General features: G+C 36.5%; 4 protein-coding genes and 2 non-coding genes across 44 annotated transcripts in view; 2 read left to right on the top strand and 4 right to left on the bottom strand.

Moving 5' to 3' along the window:
- eya4 (EYA transcriptional coactivator and phosphatase 4) overlaps window positions 1–1,805 on the top strand; it is a 39,590-nt gene extending 37,785 nt beyond the window's left edge. For all 36 annotated transcript variants that reach the window (XM_077218277.1, XM_077218281.1, XM_077218285.1 and 33 more), the window contains one exon: window positions 907–1,805. In XM_077218277.1, coding sequence (XP_077074392.1) covers window positions 907–987 — 81 coding nt within the window. In that variant the 3' untranslated portion in view covers window positions 988–1,805. The remainder of the gene's footprint in view (window positions 1–906) is intronic.
- A 1,281-nt stretch (window positions 1,806–3,086) lies between these two features.
- rps12 (ribosomal protein S12) lies at window positions 3,087–5,966 on the bottom strand. Its single transcript, XM_077218297.1, has 5 exons — window positions 5,818–5,966; window positions 5,047–5,163; window positions 4,750–4,852; window positions 3,500–3,601; window positions 3,087–3,181 (listed from the first exon to the last, which is right to left on the bottom strand). The coding sequence occupies exons 1-5, from the start codon at window positions 5,829–5,831 to the stop codon at window positions 3,119–3,121; spliced, it is 399 nt and encodes a 132-aa protein (XP_077074412.1). The 5' UTR covers window positions 5,832–5,966; the 3' UTR covers window positions 3,087–3,118.
- LOC143727529 (small nucleolar RNA SNORD100) lies at window positions 4,924–5,008 on the bottom strand. Its single transcript, XR_013199520.1, has one exon. It is a non-coding gene; the product is annotated as a small nucleolar RNA SNORD100 (small nucleolar RNA).
- Window positions 5,239–5,312, bottom strand: LOC143727527 (small nucleolar RNA SNORD101). Its single transcript, XR_013199518.1, has one exon. It is a non-coding gene; the product is annotated as a small nucleolar RNA SNORD101 (small nucleolar RNA).
- Window positions 5,967–6,234: 268 nt separating the features above from the next.
- On the top strand, window positions 6,235–10,384 carry LOC143725676 (SH3 domain-binding glutamic acid-rich-like protein 3). 4 transcript variants are annotated; one of them, XM_077218299.1, is made up of 4 exons: window positions 6,235–6,297; window positions 6,404–6,481; window positions 7,231–7,398; window positions 8,565–10,384. In XM_077218299.1, the coding sequence occupies exons 1-4, from the start codon at window positions 6,289–6,291 to the stop codon at window positions 8,625–8,627; spliced, it is 318 nt and encodes a 105-aa protein (XP_077074414.1). In that variant the 5' UTR covers window positions 6,235–6,288; the 3' UTR covers window positions 8,628–10,384. The 4 variants fall into 4 exon arrangements, 3 of the variants coding, with proteins under 3 accessions (XP_077074414.1, XP_077074413.1, XP_077074415.1); XM_077218298.1 differs by lacking the exon at window positions 6,235–6,297 and having other exon boundaries at window positions 6,370–6,428; window positions 6,470–6,481; XR_013198301.1 differs by lacking the exons at window positions 6,235–6,297; window positions 6,404–6,481 and adding an exon at window positions 6,690–6,844 and having other exon boundaries at window positions 8,565–9,559; window positions 9,673–10,384.
- sh3bgrl2 (SH3 domain binding glutamate-rich protein like 2) lies at window positions 9,860–19,865 on the bottom strand. Its single transcript, XM_077218301.1, has 4 exons — window positions 19,611–19,865; window positions 12,462–12,647; window positions 11,349–11,420; window positions 9,860–11,123 (listed from the first exon to the last, which is right to left on the bottom strand). Exons 1-4 carry the CDS (start codon window positions 19,653–19,655, stop codon window positions 11,109–11,111), a joined length of 318 nt encoding a protein of 105 aa, XP_077074416.1. The 5' UTR covers window positions 19,656–19,865; the 3' UTR covers window positions 9,860–11,108.
- Window positions 19,866–20,022: the final 157 nt, after the last annotated feature.

Here is a 20,022-nt window from a genome sequence, read left to right as displayed (position 1 = left end):
GCTGTAAAAACACCATTTGTTTGCAGCGCAACGGGCCCATTGACTACAATAGGAAAATCCCCAGCCACCTGTGCTAAACAGGGAGCAAGGAGATTTAGATGAGCTCTTTTCGAGGGCGGTCCGGCCAGAGCGAGTCTCAGACCCTCTCTCTTTCCTCCTCCTGTTGCTATAGCCATAAGCCACGCCCATTCTGGCGGGCTCTGACGTGCTCTGGCACAAAGTCATCTGATTGGTTTGCGCTTCAGAGGATTGCAGGATGTGCAGTTGCCGCAGCACAGCCAATGGGCGAGCTAGACGCTCTGCTGCGTTCGCTGTGCAGCTGCACTGCATTTTAAAATAGGCTTCAATATTTCTCGAGGAAAGGAGTTTCCCCACTGCGTATTAGCTACGCAAGTGACCGTTCTCAAAAGGGAACAAATGTTCTCTGTCAGAAGGTGTCCTAGCACCCCCTACTGTATAACAGTGGAAAGCCGGAAATGTCCGTCAATGGCGGGGAAAGAGTTCAAATGAACTTTTAACTAGATTAATAAATAATGTAAAATACTGTTAATTAAAAATAATATACAATATCAATAAAATGAGCCTTTGTGTAAAGTGTTACACAACACTTTTTAAGCCATCTAATACAAATGTTTGTAAATGCTTCACTAAACTCTTTATAAACCCTCTGTAGATAGTTGTGGACTAAATAATGTATCAGAGACTGTTGTTATTACTAATTTTTTCTATATGTGGCCTGGTTGATTGATCTCTCGCGGTTTCAGGAATGAAGAGAACTGTTGTGAACTATAACCAACTTTAAGAATAGACCCAATCTTACTGGCTGACTCTGTAAATTAATGTTCAGCAAAGATATTCCTTATCATTCTTCTCAAACTCAAACTCACAGTCTGTTTGTCCCCACAGCACAACATGCCCTTCTGGCGGATATCCAGCCACTCTGACCTGCTTGCCCTCCATCAAGCACTGGAGTTCGAGTACCTGTAACACTCGACACCTGTATCATAGGCCTTTTTTGTACAACTATTTAAGAACAAGAGTACACTGCAATCTCTTTTTATGTTGTTGTTGTTGTTGTCTTTTTGATTTTTTTTAAGAAAACTCTGGCTTTTAAGATAATTCTGCACTGTCTTAAGAAGACTAGGACAGACTAGTATGAGGGAAAATGGGATTATAATGGTCAAACCAGGCTTGTAAAGAGCTTACTAAGGTCTTACGTCACACACACTGCATTTCATGTCTGAATGAGGTGAGTTCTTCTAGGGTTGAGGTGAACCCTTGAAAATGCATATATCCACACTCATTTACAGGAGCTTTATCTTTGTCTGCACTGTAGACTTCATCTCCACTTAAACAACAAGCGCTGTACTCTAACAAGGAGCATTTAGAATAGACACACAACTCATGTAAATTATTTTACAGGAACTAGATTAAACACTAAAGGACGCTGTGTTTTCACATGGTATCGTTTTGATTTTGTCTGGGTTTTTTTGTAAGTTTTTGACAAAAAAAAGTCTGTGTATAATTTGTTGTGCCTTATAAGATGTTTTGTGTGTCAGTTTTTATTTTGAGAATGTATGTAGATAAACGAAAAATGTAAACATTTGAGATTTTCTTGAGTTCTCTATTTTCTAAATGTTAAAAAAACATTTAATCTGCTGTCAATACTGGTGCCTCTGAAGGAAAGACATTAACAATCCGAAGATTTTTTTTTTTTTATGTGAGGAAACGCTCATTTGTATTTTGATTCAAATCATGACAGATGGAAAGAAAAGGAAAATAAAAGTCAAGCATCAGAAAAAAAATCTTTTAAAGCTTTAATAGGTTTGGCTAATTTTTATTTGTTTTAACTAGAATTTTGCTGTAGTTTCATCTTGATGTAACACTGTTTGCATAGTGCTGAGGTTTCTTATTCAGGTAATGCAAGTCCCAACTACACTATTTTTCAATGTAATTAAAAAAAGCTTTTCAAAAGCATGTTCACTTTAACTGAATGACAGACATTCATACAATTTTAAAGCCATGCAATTTGGAAATTTATTTTTTGTTATAGGTTGAAGTAATCCTTTTAGGAGCATGCAGTTTTAAATACTACAATTGCACAAAGCGTCACAAGAGATGGCGATAATGCATGAATTATAACCACAGTCAGGATTTTCCCTGTTTTATTGCTCTTAGGGCATGAAAAACAGTTTTTTTTTTACACATTTCAGAGATTTTCAGATGTCCTCTTGATAGGAACGGAAGAGATACTGTATTAAACAAAACAGTAAAAACACAGTATACTGTATTAAACCAATTAATAAAATGGTATAAAATCATGTGAAAACTATAAAATATATTGTAGTATATATATATAATACAACTTCAATTATTTCAAATGCAGTTGAGTTTGTTTCCGTTCAACCAGCAAAGAACTTCATACGAGTTGAACGTCACATGTCTTTGAATTCGGCACATGAGTGGCTCCATCAAAATCTCTACAACCGGTGAAGGTACAACTCTATGGGAACCCAACTTATTAACTGATAATTCTGATTATGTTCAAAATAGACTAATTTAGCTAAGCTCTTAGAAACCGTTATAAATTTACATTGCTATTTTTTTCAGTCTGAACCTCAATAGATTAATCAGGGGTTTTCAAATCTCATCTAAAATGCTCAGTGTTGGGGGTAAAGTATTGCAAGTAACGTTTTATGTGATCAAATTAACATTACATACAAGGGCCCTTTAATAGCTGTAGTACATAATTGTTTTAGCCTCAATTCTAATGTTCTGTGGACCAAATGCAATAATTGGATGACTTTAAGATCCTGAGACTACCACATAAGAGAAGTACATTTTTTACTGTTTAGGCCACTTCTATCATTGATTGCTATCAGGCCAACCAGTATAAATATGTCTGAAAAACATTGCCAACCCTAGCTTTAACACTCCACAAGAACCAGAAGCCCTGACTTTATTTTAGTTTCACTCGGTTTACTCCTACAAACAAGAGGTTTCTAGATATACCCCATATTTTTGAATTCAGTTCATTTGCATGATGTTACAATTCCCATGTCATTTAAAGAACACCAAAAGCAACATTTCGTTTCCAAAAGATATTTTATTTGGCGCCTTATTTCTTGGATTTGAAGTACTCCTCAATGACGTCCTTAGCCTGAGACTCTTTGCCGTAGTCCTGCAGATGGACACGTAAAAACATTAGATACTTTAAATAAACCTTTTAACACATCAAATCCATGCAATAAATAGAAGTAAACAAAATATAAATCTTCCAGTTATCCAGTAAATTAAGCACTTGTTGCCCTTCTAGGGACCTCGAGAGTCAAAACAGGACCATGAGGCTCGTGTTCAGGCGTTCAATCTTGCCAAGACATAATAATAAAAACAGACACGGGGCACAGAGAGCCAGCATCTGGACTCGACCTGGCTTAAACACCCAACTTACATAATGCATCATTTTAGATTAAGGAAATAACGGATTCTGGATACGAACCTTGATGACTACACAGCTGCAGCCCACCACCTTGCGGGGTTTGCCCTCTCTGTCGATCTTGCATAAACCGACCCACTCACCGAGCTTCTTATTGTCATCAACCTATGGAAGAGGACAAGGAGACGGTTATATTTTGCAACTACACACCTTAAGCAGCAATTCAGGCATTTTGATTCACATCAGGCTTGTGAGAAACTAGATCAACATTTTCTGAAGGGAAACATGAGTGATGCCTGCCACAAGAATAGGCTTTAGTTAATTGCAACAGTTATTAGGATGTTCTGGGTGGTCCAATTCAAAAGAGCCCAAATGCCAGAGCTCAGTTCTCACTTTCAATGCAAGCGTATGGGGTTTCTTTGCAAATTATATAGACCACCAGGACATTGAGTTTCAATCCTGGAGACCTACAAAACTGTATATTTTGAATGTCTCTTAGCTGATACATGCAATTCAGTTTACAGATGGCTCTCCTAATGTGATGATCTGAATCACGCGTGTTAAAGTCGCCCTGTAGTCAATTTTATTCCTAAATGTCTTCATCCCTTAAAATAGCTTGAATGTAACTACACCATTGCCTTATTTTGTATACGCGGTCTATGAATATGTAAATTATCCCAACCTCCACTCACACCAGCTCAGAGATCCACACGTTGACAGGCTTGAGGTCTTTGGTTCACAGCAGTTTTAAGGAGAAAATACTCAGCAATGGTGTTGACTTATGAATTTGTACATGGTTTGACTTAAAAGCATATTAAAAACACCACATAGACAAACATTAAAAGCTTGATTTTCACTATTTTAAATAAATAAAATAACTTTCAAAATGTGTAGTTCTGCAAATCCCCAGGATTGAGAACCACTGGGCAAGGAAACAAATTTTAAAGCCCATTTATAGGCAACTTCTGCACCGAAATCACGTTGTAGACTGCAGCACTACAGCGTACCCTGACGTGCACCTCTCCAAAAAAAATGTAACCGTGTCAATTCTACGCGGACCCTAAGCGCTGTGATTGGTCTGCTGCAATGACGCAGAAGTAGAAATTAAAACCAACGCGTAGTCTAGAGCGTTGGCTCTGGCGTAGGTCCGACGCAGAAGTATAAATCAGGCTTTAGTCCAACTCAAGTAGCAGTTCAATTTGATAAAATCATTTGCAATAAGGACTTTTAGTGATACGTGTTAATACTTAAATTCTGACTCGATTAATAAGCAATAATAATAATGCATCAAGCTATTCTTGTAGTGTTCCCACCTTGATGAGGTTGATTTGATGCTCAGCACAGAGAGCCTCCACCAGCTTGACATACATGGGCTCGTCACAGTTTGCTGCCAGGACGCAAAGATGAGCCTGGCGCCTGTGAAATGAACAAAGAAAGATCATGATGACCCTTCAATCCCCTCCAACAGGTATGAATGCCACGTCAACAGTATCTCAGACAGAAATTGGGTAACGAATGGCAGTTGTCCTCAGAGACTTCAGAAGAGGGAGCCAAATTATCATCATAGATACAAAGCAACATCTTAAAGATTTTAATAAGTTACTTCATACTTGTCGAGGGCCTTGGCGGCCTCACGAATACCGCGGGCCAGACCGTCATGGATGAGTGCGGTCTTCAGCACTTCAGGCAGAGCGGTGTTGACATCCATCACACCTCCGGCACTGATGCTGTGAAACATATACAAAATATTGTTATGGTGTAAAAGAGTCAGGCATGTGCACGCGAGTGTTTCAGGACCTGCGGCTTCTCAGAATGATGTCTCACTCATAATTAGAGTGAAGGGGTATCCGACTAAAGACTGAAAGTTCATCATAGCCGAGGTCACCCTATAAAGTTACTACTAGTAAGTCATTTAACACAGGGACCAACATGGAGTTGATTTAGAGGTTACACGTGTGTGTCAAACACATATAGATACACACACGCATACAAACAGACATTTAGTGTGGCACAAAAAATGCATTTAGATATAAGAGGGCCAATATTGACTGTTTAATGAAAGTGAATTGGACTAAAGTTATTCCGTTAAAAATGTATATTAAGCCAATACTCGCACAAACTAAATCAATGCTTAAAAATAATAATTTACAAACGTCACGTGTGGAGTTACAGGCAACAGCGTCTGATCACCGTTTACTTTCATTGTACTACGCAGCCCATTCTGTTCTCATTAAGTTACTCAACAGGAAAGAAGTCACACGGCTTAACATGAAAGCCATTAAAAACTAAGTTTAACAGTCACATGTATTCAATATATTTTCTCTATAAAAATTGAATTGCATACTTGAAGTGTGGATGCATCATTACTAAATATCACTCACCCTTCCTCGGCCATTGTAGATTAGCGATGGATGAAAGGATATATTTCTGAAATAAAGGCATGATACAATCGATATATTAATATCCACTCCTTCCGATACATTTTTGATCACTTTAAAGACAGGATGTCAAATATTTAAGACCGATTCTGTCAGAGATTACAAAAGCTCGCCCTACCTTCCCTCTGACTGCGGGTAAAGAGGACGTCATAACGTCGCCAACATTGTTTTAAACGCAAAAGGCCCCGACGGTGTCCATCTCACTGCCTGCATGGAGAGCCATGCTGAACTCTTTTGGTTGCTTTCAGGCTATAGTTAGCTTGTTCTGTTTCAGAATTGTTGTGTTAATTTTTTTTATTTAGAAAATATGTCAATCAATATCATTGAACGCCATTTTAATACTTCTTGAATGTTCGCTTAATCCAAAACGATGGCATAGACAGTAGACACCTTAATCCACCACTAGGGTGCGTTATGTACACGGTAATACATACGCGCCTCAATATTTTTATTTTTTTATATGTATGCTATATATTTATATTAGTATATGTGTTCACTTAAACACACTTAAAATGTATACATTTTCTAGACCTCTGAGCCATTTTTTTCAACTGCTTCAGTTCCAACTAGTGTCTGGAAGATTTTAATACATGTGGTAAGTGCATGGGTAAGTGACCACGTAATTTACTTGTTGGGCGCACTGTCATTAATGTACTGTGTAATCTCGGTGGAGAAAAAAAGAGAGAATAATCCCCTCATGCAAGTTTAGGCATGCAACACTAATATATTTTATGGTGTGTGTGTGTGTGTGGAAGAAGTTCTTGTGGTAGGTGGGGCTGTCAGGTAAACTGTCATAACTTGCTTTCCTGGTCCTTGACTTGAGTTGGCTGAGTTTACTGTCTTCAAACGTTCACACAGCTTACTGAAATACTTCAGCAGCCACTTTTATTTTCAACAAACCTTTTGAATTTATCATTTTTAAAAGATGTCCGTCACGGTGTATTTCAGCAGTGTGAGTGGCTCTAGAGAGGTGTGTATCTGTATTTGTATTTGTTACTTCTCTGACTAGCATTTAATACTCGCTGTTTGAAACTAATCTTGCTGAATGATGACATGAACTTCACTGTTTTATGTGTACTCACTTGTTTCGTATTATTTTACCTGCTAGACAGTCGTTATGTCAAATGACATCTGTGAAGAACTTATCTCTACAGTGATACAAATGTGTCCTCTGGATGATGTGAAGCCTTTGTATGTGTGTGCGTATGTTGAAGGATAAAACATTTCATAGGAGCTGAAGAACATGAAGATTTGAAGTAGGCTAAATGACAGATAATTGGGGATAGTTCATTTCTCGTCACATGTCTTAAGAAAGTGTGTTGTCAGAGGTACATTGTTTTCCATCTGTTTCTTCAGGTAAAGCAACATCAGTCTGAGATTTTCCAGTTCCTGGATTCCAAGAAGATCAAGTACCGTACTTTGGACGTCACATCAAGCACTGACGTGAAGGACGAGATGAGGAAGAAAGTGGGAAACCCCTCAGCGATGCCCCCTCAGGTCTTTAATGGGGACAAATACTGTGGGGTGAGTCTCATTTTGCTATCTTGTTTTTGATACTGGCCTGTATATCAAGGGACAGAAAGTACTCTCTATTTTAACTGAATCAAACCAACCTCGAGGGAAATGGTCAATTGATTTGATTTTATGACAAGCTTTAGACGGTCACCACACTTCAGCACACATCTGCTACACTTTTACAGAAGCGATTTCTTTTAAACAGTCTGAACCAATTTATCATTATTTGTTATTTCTTATAGTTTGCAGAAGTGTTATATTAGACCTTCATTGCTATGTTATCTTTAAAAATGACAATTGATATCATGATTTTATGTGCATTCATATTTTCATTTTAATATCCTTACAATCATTCAGATGAACGTTTAGAAAGAAAATATTTTCATTTGAAAAAAATATTTTGCATTACACATTAAACAGTGTTAAATCTATTAAATAATGTGACTAAGTTCAGTATTAATGAGCTTTTCTGTTAATTATATCAGTTCTAAGTCATGGGAACACAAATAAAATATTTCCAGAGAATGACACTTTTACAGTTATTAAGAAGAGCACACAAAGGGCAGGCTATGTCCTGTAATAAAGCATTAAAAACGTGGAAATATTCTAAACACATACTTGCATTGGTTTTGCAACAAGTGTTTTGAACCACTGAGTCAGTAACTGGGAAATACAAAACAAGTTTTTGTAGTGTATGTTAAGGCTATTAATCTTGTTGCACAAACAACACTTAAAACAAAAGCCTTTGCATATAGACACATGAGACCTGTCAGGCTTGTTCACTTTCTTCTAAACAAAAACACACCCTTTAAAACACTCCCATCGATTATAGATGTTTCCATTGCTTGAAGTGCACCAGTGATTTTTTTGTGATCGTCTGCCGCGCTGGGGAACATCTTGACATTCTCTTATGATACTCAGAACAGCACATGCCGCTCACAAATGAGCAAAAAATCACACAGCTCAGATTCCAGACATGCAGTGTGTCTGGGTGTATTTTAACACTAATGCCTGAGCAAATGCTTTAAAAATCAGCTCTTGAGGCGTAGGCGTTCATGTCTTATTCTTTCAAAGACACAATTTTATTTGTGAAAACTATTAAAAAGTATTTTATATATATATATATATATATATATATATATATATATAAGCATATTCTGTGTTTGTGTTCATAGGACTATCAGAAGTTTTTTGATGCAGTGGAGGATGGGAAAGCAGAGACATTCTTCAAACTCTGAGCTACTATAGGCACACTGCACTAAATCCTTGCATTTTTAATAGAGATTTTATATGTTAAGGAAATACATATTTTGCACCATTAAATGTAAAAAAAGGAAAGAAGATTTTCTTTCAGGTGTATCTTTACTAAATTTTGTATCTACAAGGGTTATCTCATCACATTTTGGAGGAAAGATGAGCAACTTCCCTATCTGTCCACTAGGAAGCAGTGTTAAATGTATTATTACTATAATTCAGTGGCCATGAGTTTTTCCTCTTAATTATATAATTAGTAAGTCATGGCAACACAGATTGGACATGTAAATCCAGTTTATTCTGGGAGGGAATAGTTTTAGCTGAACTTTAGCTTCCTAATTTAAAATGATCTTTATATATAATTGTTTATGCATATTTAATTATTTTGAGAGATCAAGCAATATTTGGCAGACCCGTTGAAGACTCTGCTGAAGACATCTTTCCTGTATGTCAAAAATGTTTAGTTGTTTGAACACTGTATCCATTTTTAATAGTATTCAATTCATGAGTAGCAAACATCTGTATCTATTTATAGAGGAACCATATTTTCTCACGCTCCCTACATAAACCGCTTACACTAGCTAAAGCAAAACTGACACATTCAAAGGCATGCTGGGATATCTTGAGTGTTCAAGTAGTTTTTTTTAAAGGTTGTGCAGTCCACCCATATTATACTATGACAATAGCTTATAAAAGTATTTAAACAATTAATCCATGACAACACTCATATTATGCTAAACAATTGCTTTAAATTATAAATAAAATAATTTAGGTAACACTTTACAAAAAGGTTCATTAGTTTACAACATTAGTTAGCATTAACTAATAATGAACTGCACTTATACAGCATTTATTAATCTTTGTTAATGTTAATTTCAACATTTATTAATACTTTATTAAAATCTTGTTAACATTAGTTAATGCACTGCAGAACTAACATGAACTGACAATGAACAGCTGTATTTTTATTAAATAACGTTAACAAAGATAAACAAATGCAGTAACAAATGTATGGTTAGTTCATGTTAGTTAATACATTAACTAATGTTAACTAATGAACCTTATTCTAAAGTGTTACCAGAATTTAAAATTTAAAAACAAATGTTTGTTTTAAATATAGAATCTACTTTGTTTGATATAATGTTTTATATGCAATATTTTTTAAGTGTCAAAATGCATTTTGGGGCCACTGTGCTGAGAAACACAAGAAACCATCAGCTTTTGAATATACTTTATTACAAATTAGATAAATGTATTCATTTAGATTATGAAAGTAAACAACAGTAACAGTACATATAAAGGAATGACTCCATTTTACAGAATGTGTGTGTGTGTGCATGTGTGTGTAAGACAAAATGGGCATAAAATGTAATTGTGTCCTGAGAATGGTGTGTTTATGTCTGTGTAAACATAAATGCAGTGCTCATTCATGTAGAATCATTTAATGACAGGGTGGGAGGAGCAGAGCAGGAAGTGAACATCATAATGAATAGTAAATGAAAATGCAGAGAAAGTAGGTATGGGAAAGTGTCTGTGTTTTGTTTTGGGGGGTTTCGGAGGAGAATAGCAGTAGTTTGTACAAGCAATATTACAATATTCTCCCCAGCACTCTGTGATATAAGTGAATATATAAGCTACATAAACAGCTGAGCTAAAAGTTGAGGCATCACAGTGTTGTTCATGCTACTATACCCCTGAGAAGAAAAACCCATTAAAGAGGAAAGACTTGGATAACCTCAAACAAGACACAAGTTCTTTTTTTCCATCAGAAGGAACAAAAGGCTGTAGGAATGAGATCTGAAATTCTGATAATAAATCATAAAGTGTTCAAATACTGATTCAGGACCAGTTTTACTGGAGTGGAAACACTGAGCTCAGATCAGTACTGTTACACTGAGATCTTAATGCAAGTCAGGATTCTATTTCCTGTTTTGGCTTCTGGTCTGAAATTCTTTTTGCAAACAGATCAAAGCCAATGGAAAAGAAAACATTACCTGATTCTTTTGCTGTGTCCCTACATTTCCTTTTGGACATTTATCTGAGCTCCTTAACAAAGAAAGATTTACAAGAGACTTGTACATGCAACCTTGCATACTTATGATTTTTTTGTGTGTTGATTACAACAACATATGTCTTACACGCACACAGACGCAAAAAAGTTCACTTCCCTCCTTATATCCAATTTTAAAAAGAAGAGTAGGCTTTTCATGCAACACGTACAACAAACGAAACCAAACATAACATATAAATAATTAATTAGGCCATAGAAATCATTTGTAACCACCCTGTGTATGTGTTTGAACAGACAGAAGTTTCTTAGGAATAGCTGGGCCGGAGGGCAGCAAGTGTTTTGGCAGAATGTATTGCTGGCAGTGAGGGTTTCAGACCAGGGGACAAGAGTTACATCACAGGAGAAAGAGGCAAAACCACAGTGTTTCAGTCTATGGAAATGTCAATGACATGGTTCAGGATTCAGAGTCCTGCAAAGAAGATAATTTAATTCAATTAGATGTTCATCTAATTGAGTATTGCCAGTAAACTCATGAACTATATGACATACAAAAAAATCATCCCAATAATCAGTAAGTTGTGTGGCTGTCCTGTAAATATATCTATTATGTTTATATCTATTTTGTTTTAAGAATGTTTACATTTTTTTACTGGACAGTGAATTGATTTAAAGACAGGTGGGAGTGTGTTTGTACCTTTACAGAGGGCAACCGGAGGAATGAGAACACTGTGTTCGTCTCTTTAGACTGGAAGAAATCTTCGTAATCCTGAAAAATAAGTTTATAGCAACAGCAACTGTGTTTATTGCACTATTCGTCTTTAAAATTTGATATCTGCAAAACATCAAAGTAAACCTACTGATTTTGATGATATAAACTATGGCATTAAACATCCATTGACATGAAATGATATATAGCCTATATAGTTTTCTTAATATATTCCTTTTAAAATAAATTACTATAGCTCTAAATGTAAAACCTACTGGAAGTGTCAAATGTGTCTTGCCCTCTATTTCTGTCAAACAGTTAATCGCTGTGACATGTTCGGAAGGAAACGGATCTACTGTTCTGATTGGCTAAAAGAGGTGCTGGGGGCGGAGTCTGAGAATAATCAGGATTATTGTGAGATTAGATCATTTGGGCACTCAGCAAAATCCAGCCATTACTAACATGAGTCATTCACAAAATATAAACCTTACCTTGACTCATGCCTTGAGTGATGCATAATTTCTAATTTAAGATTCAAACTCATAAAAGTCTTTCTGATACTTCAGCCGTGTATGGCATTTTTTTTTTCTTTGTACGAATTAGGCATGAAAATGCCTTACCCTTTTTTCACTACCTTATATAAGACATCTCATGCTTCAATGTGATTGGCTAGAGAAAACACAGTAAAAACTACACTAGAATGTAACTGGCTGGAAAAGAGAGCAATGCTGCCCAGTTTACACCATGGATTTCTGTTTACATGTATTGATTTGGCCAGACAGAGAGCTTAGTTTATCATTGATTTAACTGTTGAGAGAAAGAATGGTATTACTTCAGCACACCCCTCCAAATCCCTGAGACATTTTACTAAGCCAATTAATACCATATGAATTAAGGTCTGTAGTATATGGATGAAGATATAACCAGTGTGCGAGTATCTATCCAACAATAAATTAGCTTTTAATAGAAGATCATTGGTTAATCTTTAAACAAGTTAATGATGTTTTAAGGGGAGAGATTACATCACCTATCCAGTGTTTGACATATCAAGCATATTGATTTTTTTTAGTCAAAAGAATGGCACATGTGAAGCGGACTCACGCCGCAGTAGTCTTCTCCATTGAAGATCTGAGGGGGGAGAGGATTGCCCTTTTCAGGTCGTTTCTCCTCAGGAATGTTCCGGTACATCCAGAACCTCTGATCCTCCAGCATAGTGATGTCAACCTCCTCAAAGCTGATCCGGTTGGCCTCCAAAAATCCCACGATGGCTTGCTGGTGTTTCTTCACCTGAGGAATCACACAGTGAAGTTCTTCGGTCAATGATGATCTGTGGTAGTTCTTGAATGATCTGTTAAGATTATTAGGGCTACTCTCAAATTAGAACTTGAGTATGAGCATTTATGAGTTGTTGTGCATTTGCATGAATATTTATTTGAGTAATCATTTATTCAAAATTGGGAAGTGATGTAATCTTAAGGAAACTCTGCAAGAGTTACTACTGCAGATACTAAACTTGTCACATTATTTGACACATTTAACTCTGGCTGTGTGTCATGCAAAATGTGTTTTAATAAAGTAAAATTAAAATGTGATAATATTGTTTTTTTTTTATGTATTCATTTGAATATTAGCCATTTAGCATTTTTACATTTATCACATATAAATTGGTCCATTAATGACCATTTTTGGACTGATCATCCTTGTAATTGTCAGCCTTGAAATTTTTTTAATATAACAGGGTTTACACTTACAGTATAGTTATACATTTTTGTGTGCATACGTGTTCATTTGTCTATTCTAAAAACACACAGATGGACTTTCCCATTAGCCAGATGTAGGAGGAGAGTACTGATCGACAAAGAGGGATTCATTTGAAAGTAAATGGAAAAAAATGTACACACCTTAAAAATATTTTCCATAAAACATTTAAAGCAAATCAAATTTAACACAGAAACCAATGAAATACGTTGTGTGTGTGTCATTGTGCTTGTTGTGAGTATCCTATATATATTTTTTATCTGTTCTTTGTCTGGAATCCTGTGGAAGGTTCTGAATCATTCCCCATTAACATTAAATAAACATTTTGTCCTTATCTTACTCACCTGTCTGTCACCATCTGAACTCACTGACTGCCTTTGTACTATGTTTAAAAACTCAATAGGTTCATTCCAGTGCAACAATGCCAAGAAAAGTGGACGTTCCAAAGTATAAACATGTATTTTTTAAAGTTCCTAGCACTCAGTTAATGAGTGCATTAAGAATAGGCACACAGAGATGAAAAAACTTCCAAAAGAATAACATTACTTTTAAAAACCCCTTCCTTATAATAACACAGTAGACTTGAATTAATGCATGAGTTTTAACATTTAAAAAGCTATAAAACTGAAAAGTATCATTAAAAGTATTTTAAGTAAAAAAAAAAAAAAAACATACTGATGACCGAATGTCCATTTATAGCTTAAACTATCCCTTTAACATACAAATGAGTGTACACCCATAAATATTTAAACACACACACAAAGGTAGGGTATGCGATTTTTTTATTGTCAAGATATGTCAGTTGTGTTCAGGAGGCTCCGTTTTCATAGACTTTTAATTTGTTTTCATTCATTACATGTGCTCCTTTGTTTGTTCCTTTTGTTTGTTGTTCCTGCCAATCATCAGTTCCATTGGACACTAATCATCACAGCTGTTCGTCATTTAGGTTATCACCATGTGTATATTAGTTCCTCACCATCTCTCTGTTTGTCCGGTTAGCACTTGTCTGTATCTGCCCGGTGGATGTTTATTAAACTGCATTTTAACTTATCCTGATCTTCTTCATCTATCTGTCTTGCTTCTTTCTTCGCATCCTGATAGCAATCAACAATAGAAGTGTACATATATCTTCTACATATATCAAGGCTCAGGACCAAAACATTTTTGTCCAATCGGTCCGAATGATATGATGTCCAACCTGTCTGACGACAACACATGTATTTCCATACCTCCGCACCCTGCTCGCGCAGACATCACATGTCATCAGCATGTTCTGTGAGTCTACGCAGAGTTGTAGACACAAGCTGTTTTCGAAATCGTCCCCTATGCCGCGTTTGCATAGTTTGTGCTTGCCGTTTAATAATTATTTGAAACTTAGCAAATTGGCAGCTGCAGTAGTTAAGAAAACATTAATCTTGAACTCTGTCATGGAAACTATGTACAACACTTAATTAAACAATATAATAATCAAATTAAAAAGGAATTTATACGTGTATGATATTACACTGTACCCACATTGGACCAGAGGTTAAGAAAATAGATGGATGATTCAGCTGCGGGTGCTATTTTCTGGTCAGACATGGGAATTCATTCAGTGCGACCCTCAGAGTGCATTATGGGTATTCTGTAGTCGTTGATTGTACATCGGTTGTACACTCGTTATTTCAGAGCATTATGGGTGAATTGGTGCACTTGATAAAGTCCACTATGGTTATGAACACCACTAAAGATGGTTGTCCCCTATTTAAGGGTATAGGCGGTATTTTTGGACACAGCCACAGTCACCGGTTGCCATTAACAAACAGGAGCCACCTTTTACAGTTCCTCCTGAACCAAAACAACAAGCTTATGCTGCCTTCAGTCCATGTCATAACTGTATACAAGATGGCAACCCGTGTCATTCTACCGGATCTAATCTACGGATTTATGCATTTCTATGTCAATACTATCAACACCGAAATTAATCTGATGCAGTTGTGTGGTAAAAGTAAGATCTCTGTAAATTGTTTACGTTCATTATTATTGCAATGTTATGTGATTTGAGACACAAGGTAGTTTAACGCCGTCTCTCATGATGCTTTACAGACTCTGCTTTGTGCGTTCATGCATTTTGAAGGAGTGGCTTTGGAAACACTCTGAAGGAATCTTAGTCTTTCAAAGCTAGCTTGCTATTTTCCGATGGTATTTACATTAGCCCTACCTGTAAACATTTTTTTTTACTAGATAACCCCCCAAAAATTATATTGTTAGGATTCAACAATATTAAATACTAACAATATAAAAATATTGTGGGTGAACTGTTAATATTTAATTAAAATATTAACTTTTTTCGGTTACCAATTTTCATTGTTCACCAGGCTCCAGGACTGACACATTTTCAATCTGAGCACCTAACTATATGAGAGGCCTAGTTTCAACAGCTGCATGAGAGGGAGTGACTTACAAAAACACACACCTACACACCATATTTTGGCAGTATCAAAGTGTGCTGTCCAGAGAGAGAGAGAGAGAGAGAGAGAGAGAGAGAGAGAGAGAGAGAGAGAGAGAGAGAGTTTTTGGATGTGTCCTTATTGTGGAGGAGGACAGATGGAGTACAAAAAGTCCCCTGCCTTACCTCGACTTGCCTTCCCTATCTTTGTCTCTTTATCTCTCTCTCTCTCTCTCTCTCTCTCTCTCTCTCTCTCTCTCTCTCTCTCTCTCTCTCTCTCTCTCTCTCTCTCTCTCTCTCTCTCTCTCTCTGCTGACTTTGCAGGCCGTGTTGCTGGGCGCTGCATGCAGAGCTGTTTAGATTCATTTGATACATTGATAAGCGAATCAAATATCTCTCCCACATACACATAAAGAAAAAGAAAGAAAAGTTAGAGCAGATCTATTAAGTCCTGTCTGTGCTTTTAAAAAACTATTTTAAACTCCAGCCCTGATAAACAGAGACAATAGCAGCTCTAGCCTTGTGTCAACCCAGCACAGTCACACAATGTAGCCATTGATTTATCCACAAAACAAAAGACTGAAGACATAGACATTCGCTGTCCATATGATTTATTTTAAGAATTCAGTTCTCTTTCTGCCACAACCTGTTAATAAATAATCATGAATTGTGTGTTTTGTAAATGTCTAGATATATAGACGCTATATATATATATATATATATATATATATATATATATATATATACACACATAGATGCCTAATTAGCACCACTATATAAGCGCTACTTCTATGGCCCACTATGTAATCTGTATACCATATTGTACTGATCAAGGCAAGTCGGTCAGTGAACATTTGAGGCAAGTTAACTGGGCGTCTCAAACCGTAATTACGCATGCATGAATATCTATATCTGCAATCAGCAGATAATTTTGCTGAACTAACACAACAAGACGAAGGCGTCAGGTAACACAACATTAAAAAGTTCCCATAGTAAAAGTAAAAATATTAAAAGTACCATAGTAAAAACCTGTAATATTGAGTGAATACAAAAACACAAACCAACACATTCTCACCTGTGAAAGGTTATACCAATTCTTCGGGAATTTAACTCTTGGCGGTTTCACATCCAGAATCTGCACGATGTTGTGGCATCATTGATACTTACAATGAGTGACAACACACTGACTAGATGGAGGGCACAAATGTGGAATCTACGTATACATATCTATGATCGAGACCTCTCTTCTTCTGATTCTTTCTGCAAGTTACAGTTGGTACCCAGCAAGTGATTGACTAAATAATGAGTGAGACATTTATTAATTCAACTGATTTGTTTAAAAATGCTGATTTGTTCAGAAATGAAACAAGTCATCTGTCTTTACGAGCAAGTCTTTGAATCATTTGTTCAATCGTTTTGTTTGGAGCTATGATGGATCAAAAACAGACAAAAGTAACAGGCAAAATTGCATCTAAAATGTAAGTTACTTAATATTCACTTATGTTACAGAATACTGAATTGTTGTATATAGGCAATATCACTCACAATCGTGTCCTTTTTTATAATATCGTGCTGACTCTTGACTACGGCCAATTCAAAGTCAATCTGATCGGAAATTCAGCACTTTTACTTTTGATATTTTTATATATACATAAAAAATAATCAGTGTTATTTTAGTTTAACTTTATTTCAGTTATAGTTTTTGTCATTTGGTACTTCATCTTAAACGTGTTTATTTCAGTTAGTTGCCAAGTCAAGATTATTAACGTGTACTTTTTTTAGCGTTTTAGCGTAGTTTTAACTTTTTAGCGTTCACATCCTCGTAATCTCTTAATTACAACTTGTACCACCTGACCACCTGACGCTCCGAGTGGAACGTCGTGAGTTGTCATCTCAAAATCACGGTAATAACGACATGACTTGAACACAGCTTAAATGAACAGCATTTGGCTAGTCATATGATCATGAGGCGGCCTGCTCCATTCAGTTCTTAACCTTATCTGAATGTACATCATCAAACATATTTTTCAAAAGTACATATAATGCTTTCAGTGCAAAACTTTTTATTGAGGGAAAAAGTGCACTTTTAGAGAAAGATAAATCCCATGAGGTTGAGTGTCATTCTGTTCTCAATCAATGAGCTGAATGGAATCTTACCACTCAGACTTTCTTAACACACTTACTGAGCCATATCACTGTCGAACCCATCTAACCACTAAGCTTAGCTGACTGAAAATCACTCGGTGAATGCTCTCAGTCCTTCGCATGCATGTAAAGTGCAATGGTTGGAGGTGGATGAGTGTAACGAGTGGAAAAGGTTAGTCAGGGGTGTGACCTTTATAATCCCCTTCTGACCAAAGCTTATGAGAGATAATGTGGATCAGGGTGTGTTTGTGTAGCTAAACGTGAAAAAAGTCACTCTCAAAATTTGCTGTAATTTAAACAGTGCACTGCACAGACCGGAAATCCTCTTTAGGTACAGATTGGTTTCATCAACAATCACCCACATCACACAAACATCCTTTTGACACAAAACAAATGTTATATAACAAACACATTTGTAATCTTAGTGAACACACACACACACACACACACACACACACACACACACACACACACACATCAGTTCAACTGGCATATTTTACTTTTCTTTTCTAATGATCATCTTGTTTGCCTTCTACAGAAGAGCGAGAGTATGAAAGAGATGTTTGCCTATATGAGAGCAGTGTGTGTTGAGAACATGGAGACTTAAAAATAGCTCTTTTTGGGTAAACAATCCGGGTCGTGTAGAAATAAGGAGATAGCGGAAATCAGTGCATAACTCATTTAGGCTATTGCCTCATTCTGGCACTATTAGGTTACAATGCTGAAAGTACTTGCCTATCTGCCTGCGAACATCAAAAAACACACGCTTTATCTCCATATCAGAGCTGTCAAATACACAGTGACTCACTTTACAAACATTGTTTGATAACCATCAAACACCAAATGAATGACATTAAATACAGGAAAAAACTAATAAAATTGCACATCCTTCTCACAATCTCTGTTCAGAGACTGTGATCTCCTCATTTAAAGAACTAAAAATCAATGTCACTGGAGCAACCGGCTAAAAGGCTGAAATATAATCCCTGTGCTGAATGAATCAGGATATTTCTCATGCTTTTCCTGCAGGCTGCATAACAGAGCGATTAAAACCGAGCTGATCTGGACGCCATGCGATCATGGCATTGGATTTGGCAGTGGCAGTGGGTTGGTTTGTAATGTAAACATGAACTTTGTCCAACCTCTGCTTTATGACTGGTTTCAGTGTGCAGAGGTGAACAACAGCTTTGGATTATCTTAAATAAAACATAAACCACATCTTATAACCATTAGATAGATAAAAAAACACTTGATAGAAATCGTTGCTAAACATATATCTGATTATGTAATAATGAAATCCATTTTAGATTAATAAGTCATGTCTATCCAGAATGTTCTGCACTGTGTGCCTTGAAAACAGGCACACCTCGAGCTTTCAGCTATAAAGTGGACAAGAGGTAATTAATGGTGTGCACTTGACAATAATAAAATACAAAAATGTACCAGTGTAACACCATGTTTTTAGAGAACCATGTTACCATTGCACATGAATAATGCGTTCCATGGTTTACATAATTACCGTGGTAATGCCATTTGACTTAACTACTGTACCATGTCACCTGCAAGAGTTTCCCATGATGGGCTAAGTTCATAAAGTCAGCTGGGCTTACTTGAAAATAAACGTCAAAAATGTCTTGTTGTTGTTGACATATGCATTTATAACTCATGTATACCCACAAAACCCTTAATTGAGTGCCATAAATGTATCACACGCAGCAGCAGAGTTATTACTTTAAATCTGTAATATATTCTTACATCTGGCATAGCCTACATTATCTATTTCAATAATTATTATATGGAATAGATTAGAAAAACAACACAGATCACAGAATAAAAATGAACTGTTGTTTGACATTATTCCTAGAAGCCAGTTTTACAACATGCAACTCTTAAATGCGCGATGTAAACATGTTACTCACCGCGACAGACCCGGACGAAGAGGCGATATACACTCTGATGACCATCCTAATCCTCACTTGCCCTCTCGAAAAAGAATGAAGGCTGGTTATGTTGCGTTCTCTCGTTCTATAGACTTCTTTGAACCTGCGGTGACGTCAACTTCACCCTTTGAAATCAAAGTGAGTGAGCCCGCCCAGTGTGCTATAATAAAGCCACTCGCGCTCCATCAGTGCACTTCACTCCACCGTCGGGAGAGCAGAGCTCAGCTCCAGCTCAAGAAGGGAATCATGGGAAATGTAGTTTTAATCTCCTAAAAAAACGAAGCCTATCCTTGTTATCACTAATCCATCGTAGGGGATTATCATGTCAAGAACATGATAATAAGTTAACATAAATATTATTGACATCATAGTTAGGATGTTGCTGCCAAGT

This window comes from Siphateles boraxobius, unplaced genomic scaffold (genome assembly GCF_051911475.1).
Source record: "Siphateles boraxobius isolate OS27281-9 unplaced genomic scaffold, OSU_SipBor_1 77, whole genome shotgun sequence".
Taxonomy (NCBI): domain Eukaryota; kingdom Metazoa; phylum Chordata; class Actinopteri; order Cypriniformes; family Leuciscidae; genus Siphateles; species Siphateles boraxobius.
This window is presented reverse-complemented; position numbering and strand designations above follow the sequence as displayed.

Excerpts from the sequence above, each read along its gene's own strand:
- rps12 (XM_077218297.1), bottom strand. Across the intron at positions 3,602-4,749 it reads ATCAAATCAACCTCATCAAG|GTTGATGACAATAAGAAGCT; the intron begins GTGGGAACACTA and ends CCTCTTCCATAG. Across the intron at positions 3,182-3,499 it reads GCAGCTGTGTAGTCATCAAG|GACTACGGCAAAGAGTCTCA; the intron begins GTTCGTATCCAG and ends GTCCATCTGCAG.
- LOC143725676 (XM_077218299.1), top strand. Across the intron at positions 6,482-7,230 it reads TACATGTGGTAAGTGCATGG|GTAAAGCAACATCAGTCTGA; the intron begins GTAAGTGACCAC and ends CTGTTTCTTCAG. Across the intron at positions 7,399-8,564 it reads ATGGGGACAAATACTGTGGG|GACTATCAGAAGTTTTTTGA; the intron begins GTGAGTCTCATT and ends TTGTGTTCATAG.
- sh3bgrl2 (XM_077218301.1), bottom strand. The coding sequence starts at position 19,655 with ATGGTCATCAGAGTGTATATCGCCTCTTCGTCCGGGTCTGTCGCG. Across the intron at positions 12,648-19,610 it reads CTTCGTCCGGGTCTGTCGCG|GTGAAGAAACACCAGCAAGC; the intron begins GTGAGTAACATG and ends GTGATTCCTCAG. Across the intron at positions 11,421-12,461 it reads ATGGAGAAGACTACTGCGGC|GATTACGAAGATTTCTTCCA; the intron begins GTGAGTCCGCTT and ends CTTATTTTTCAG.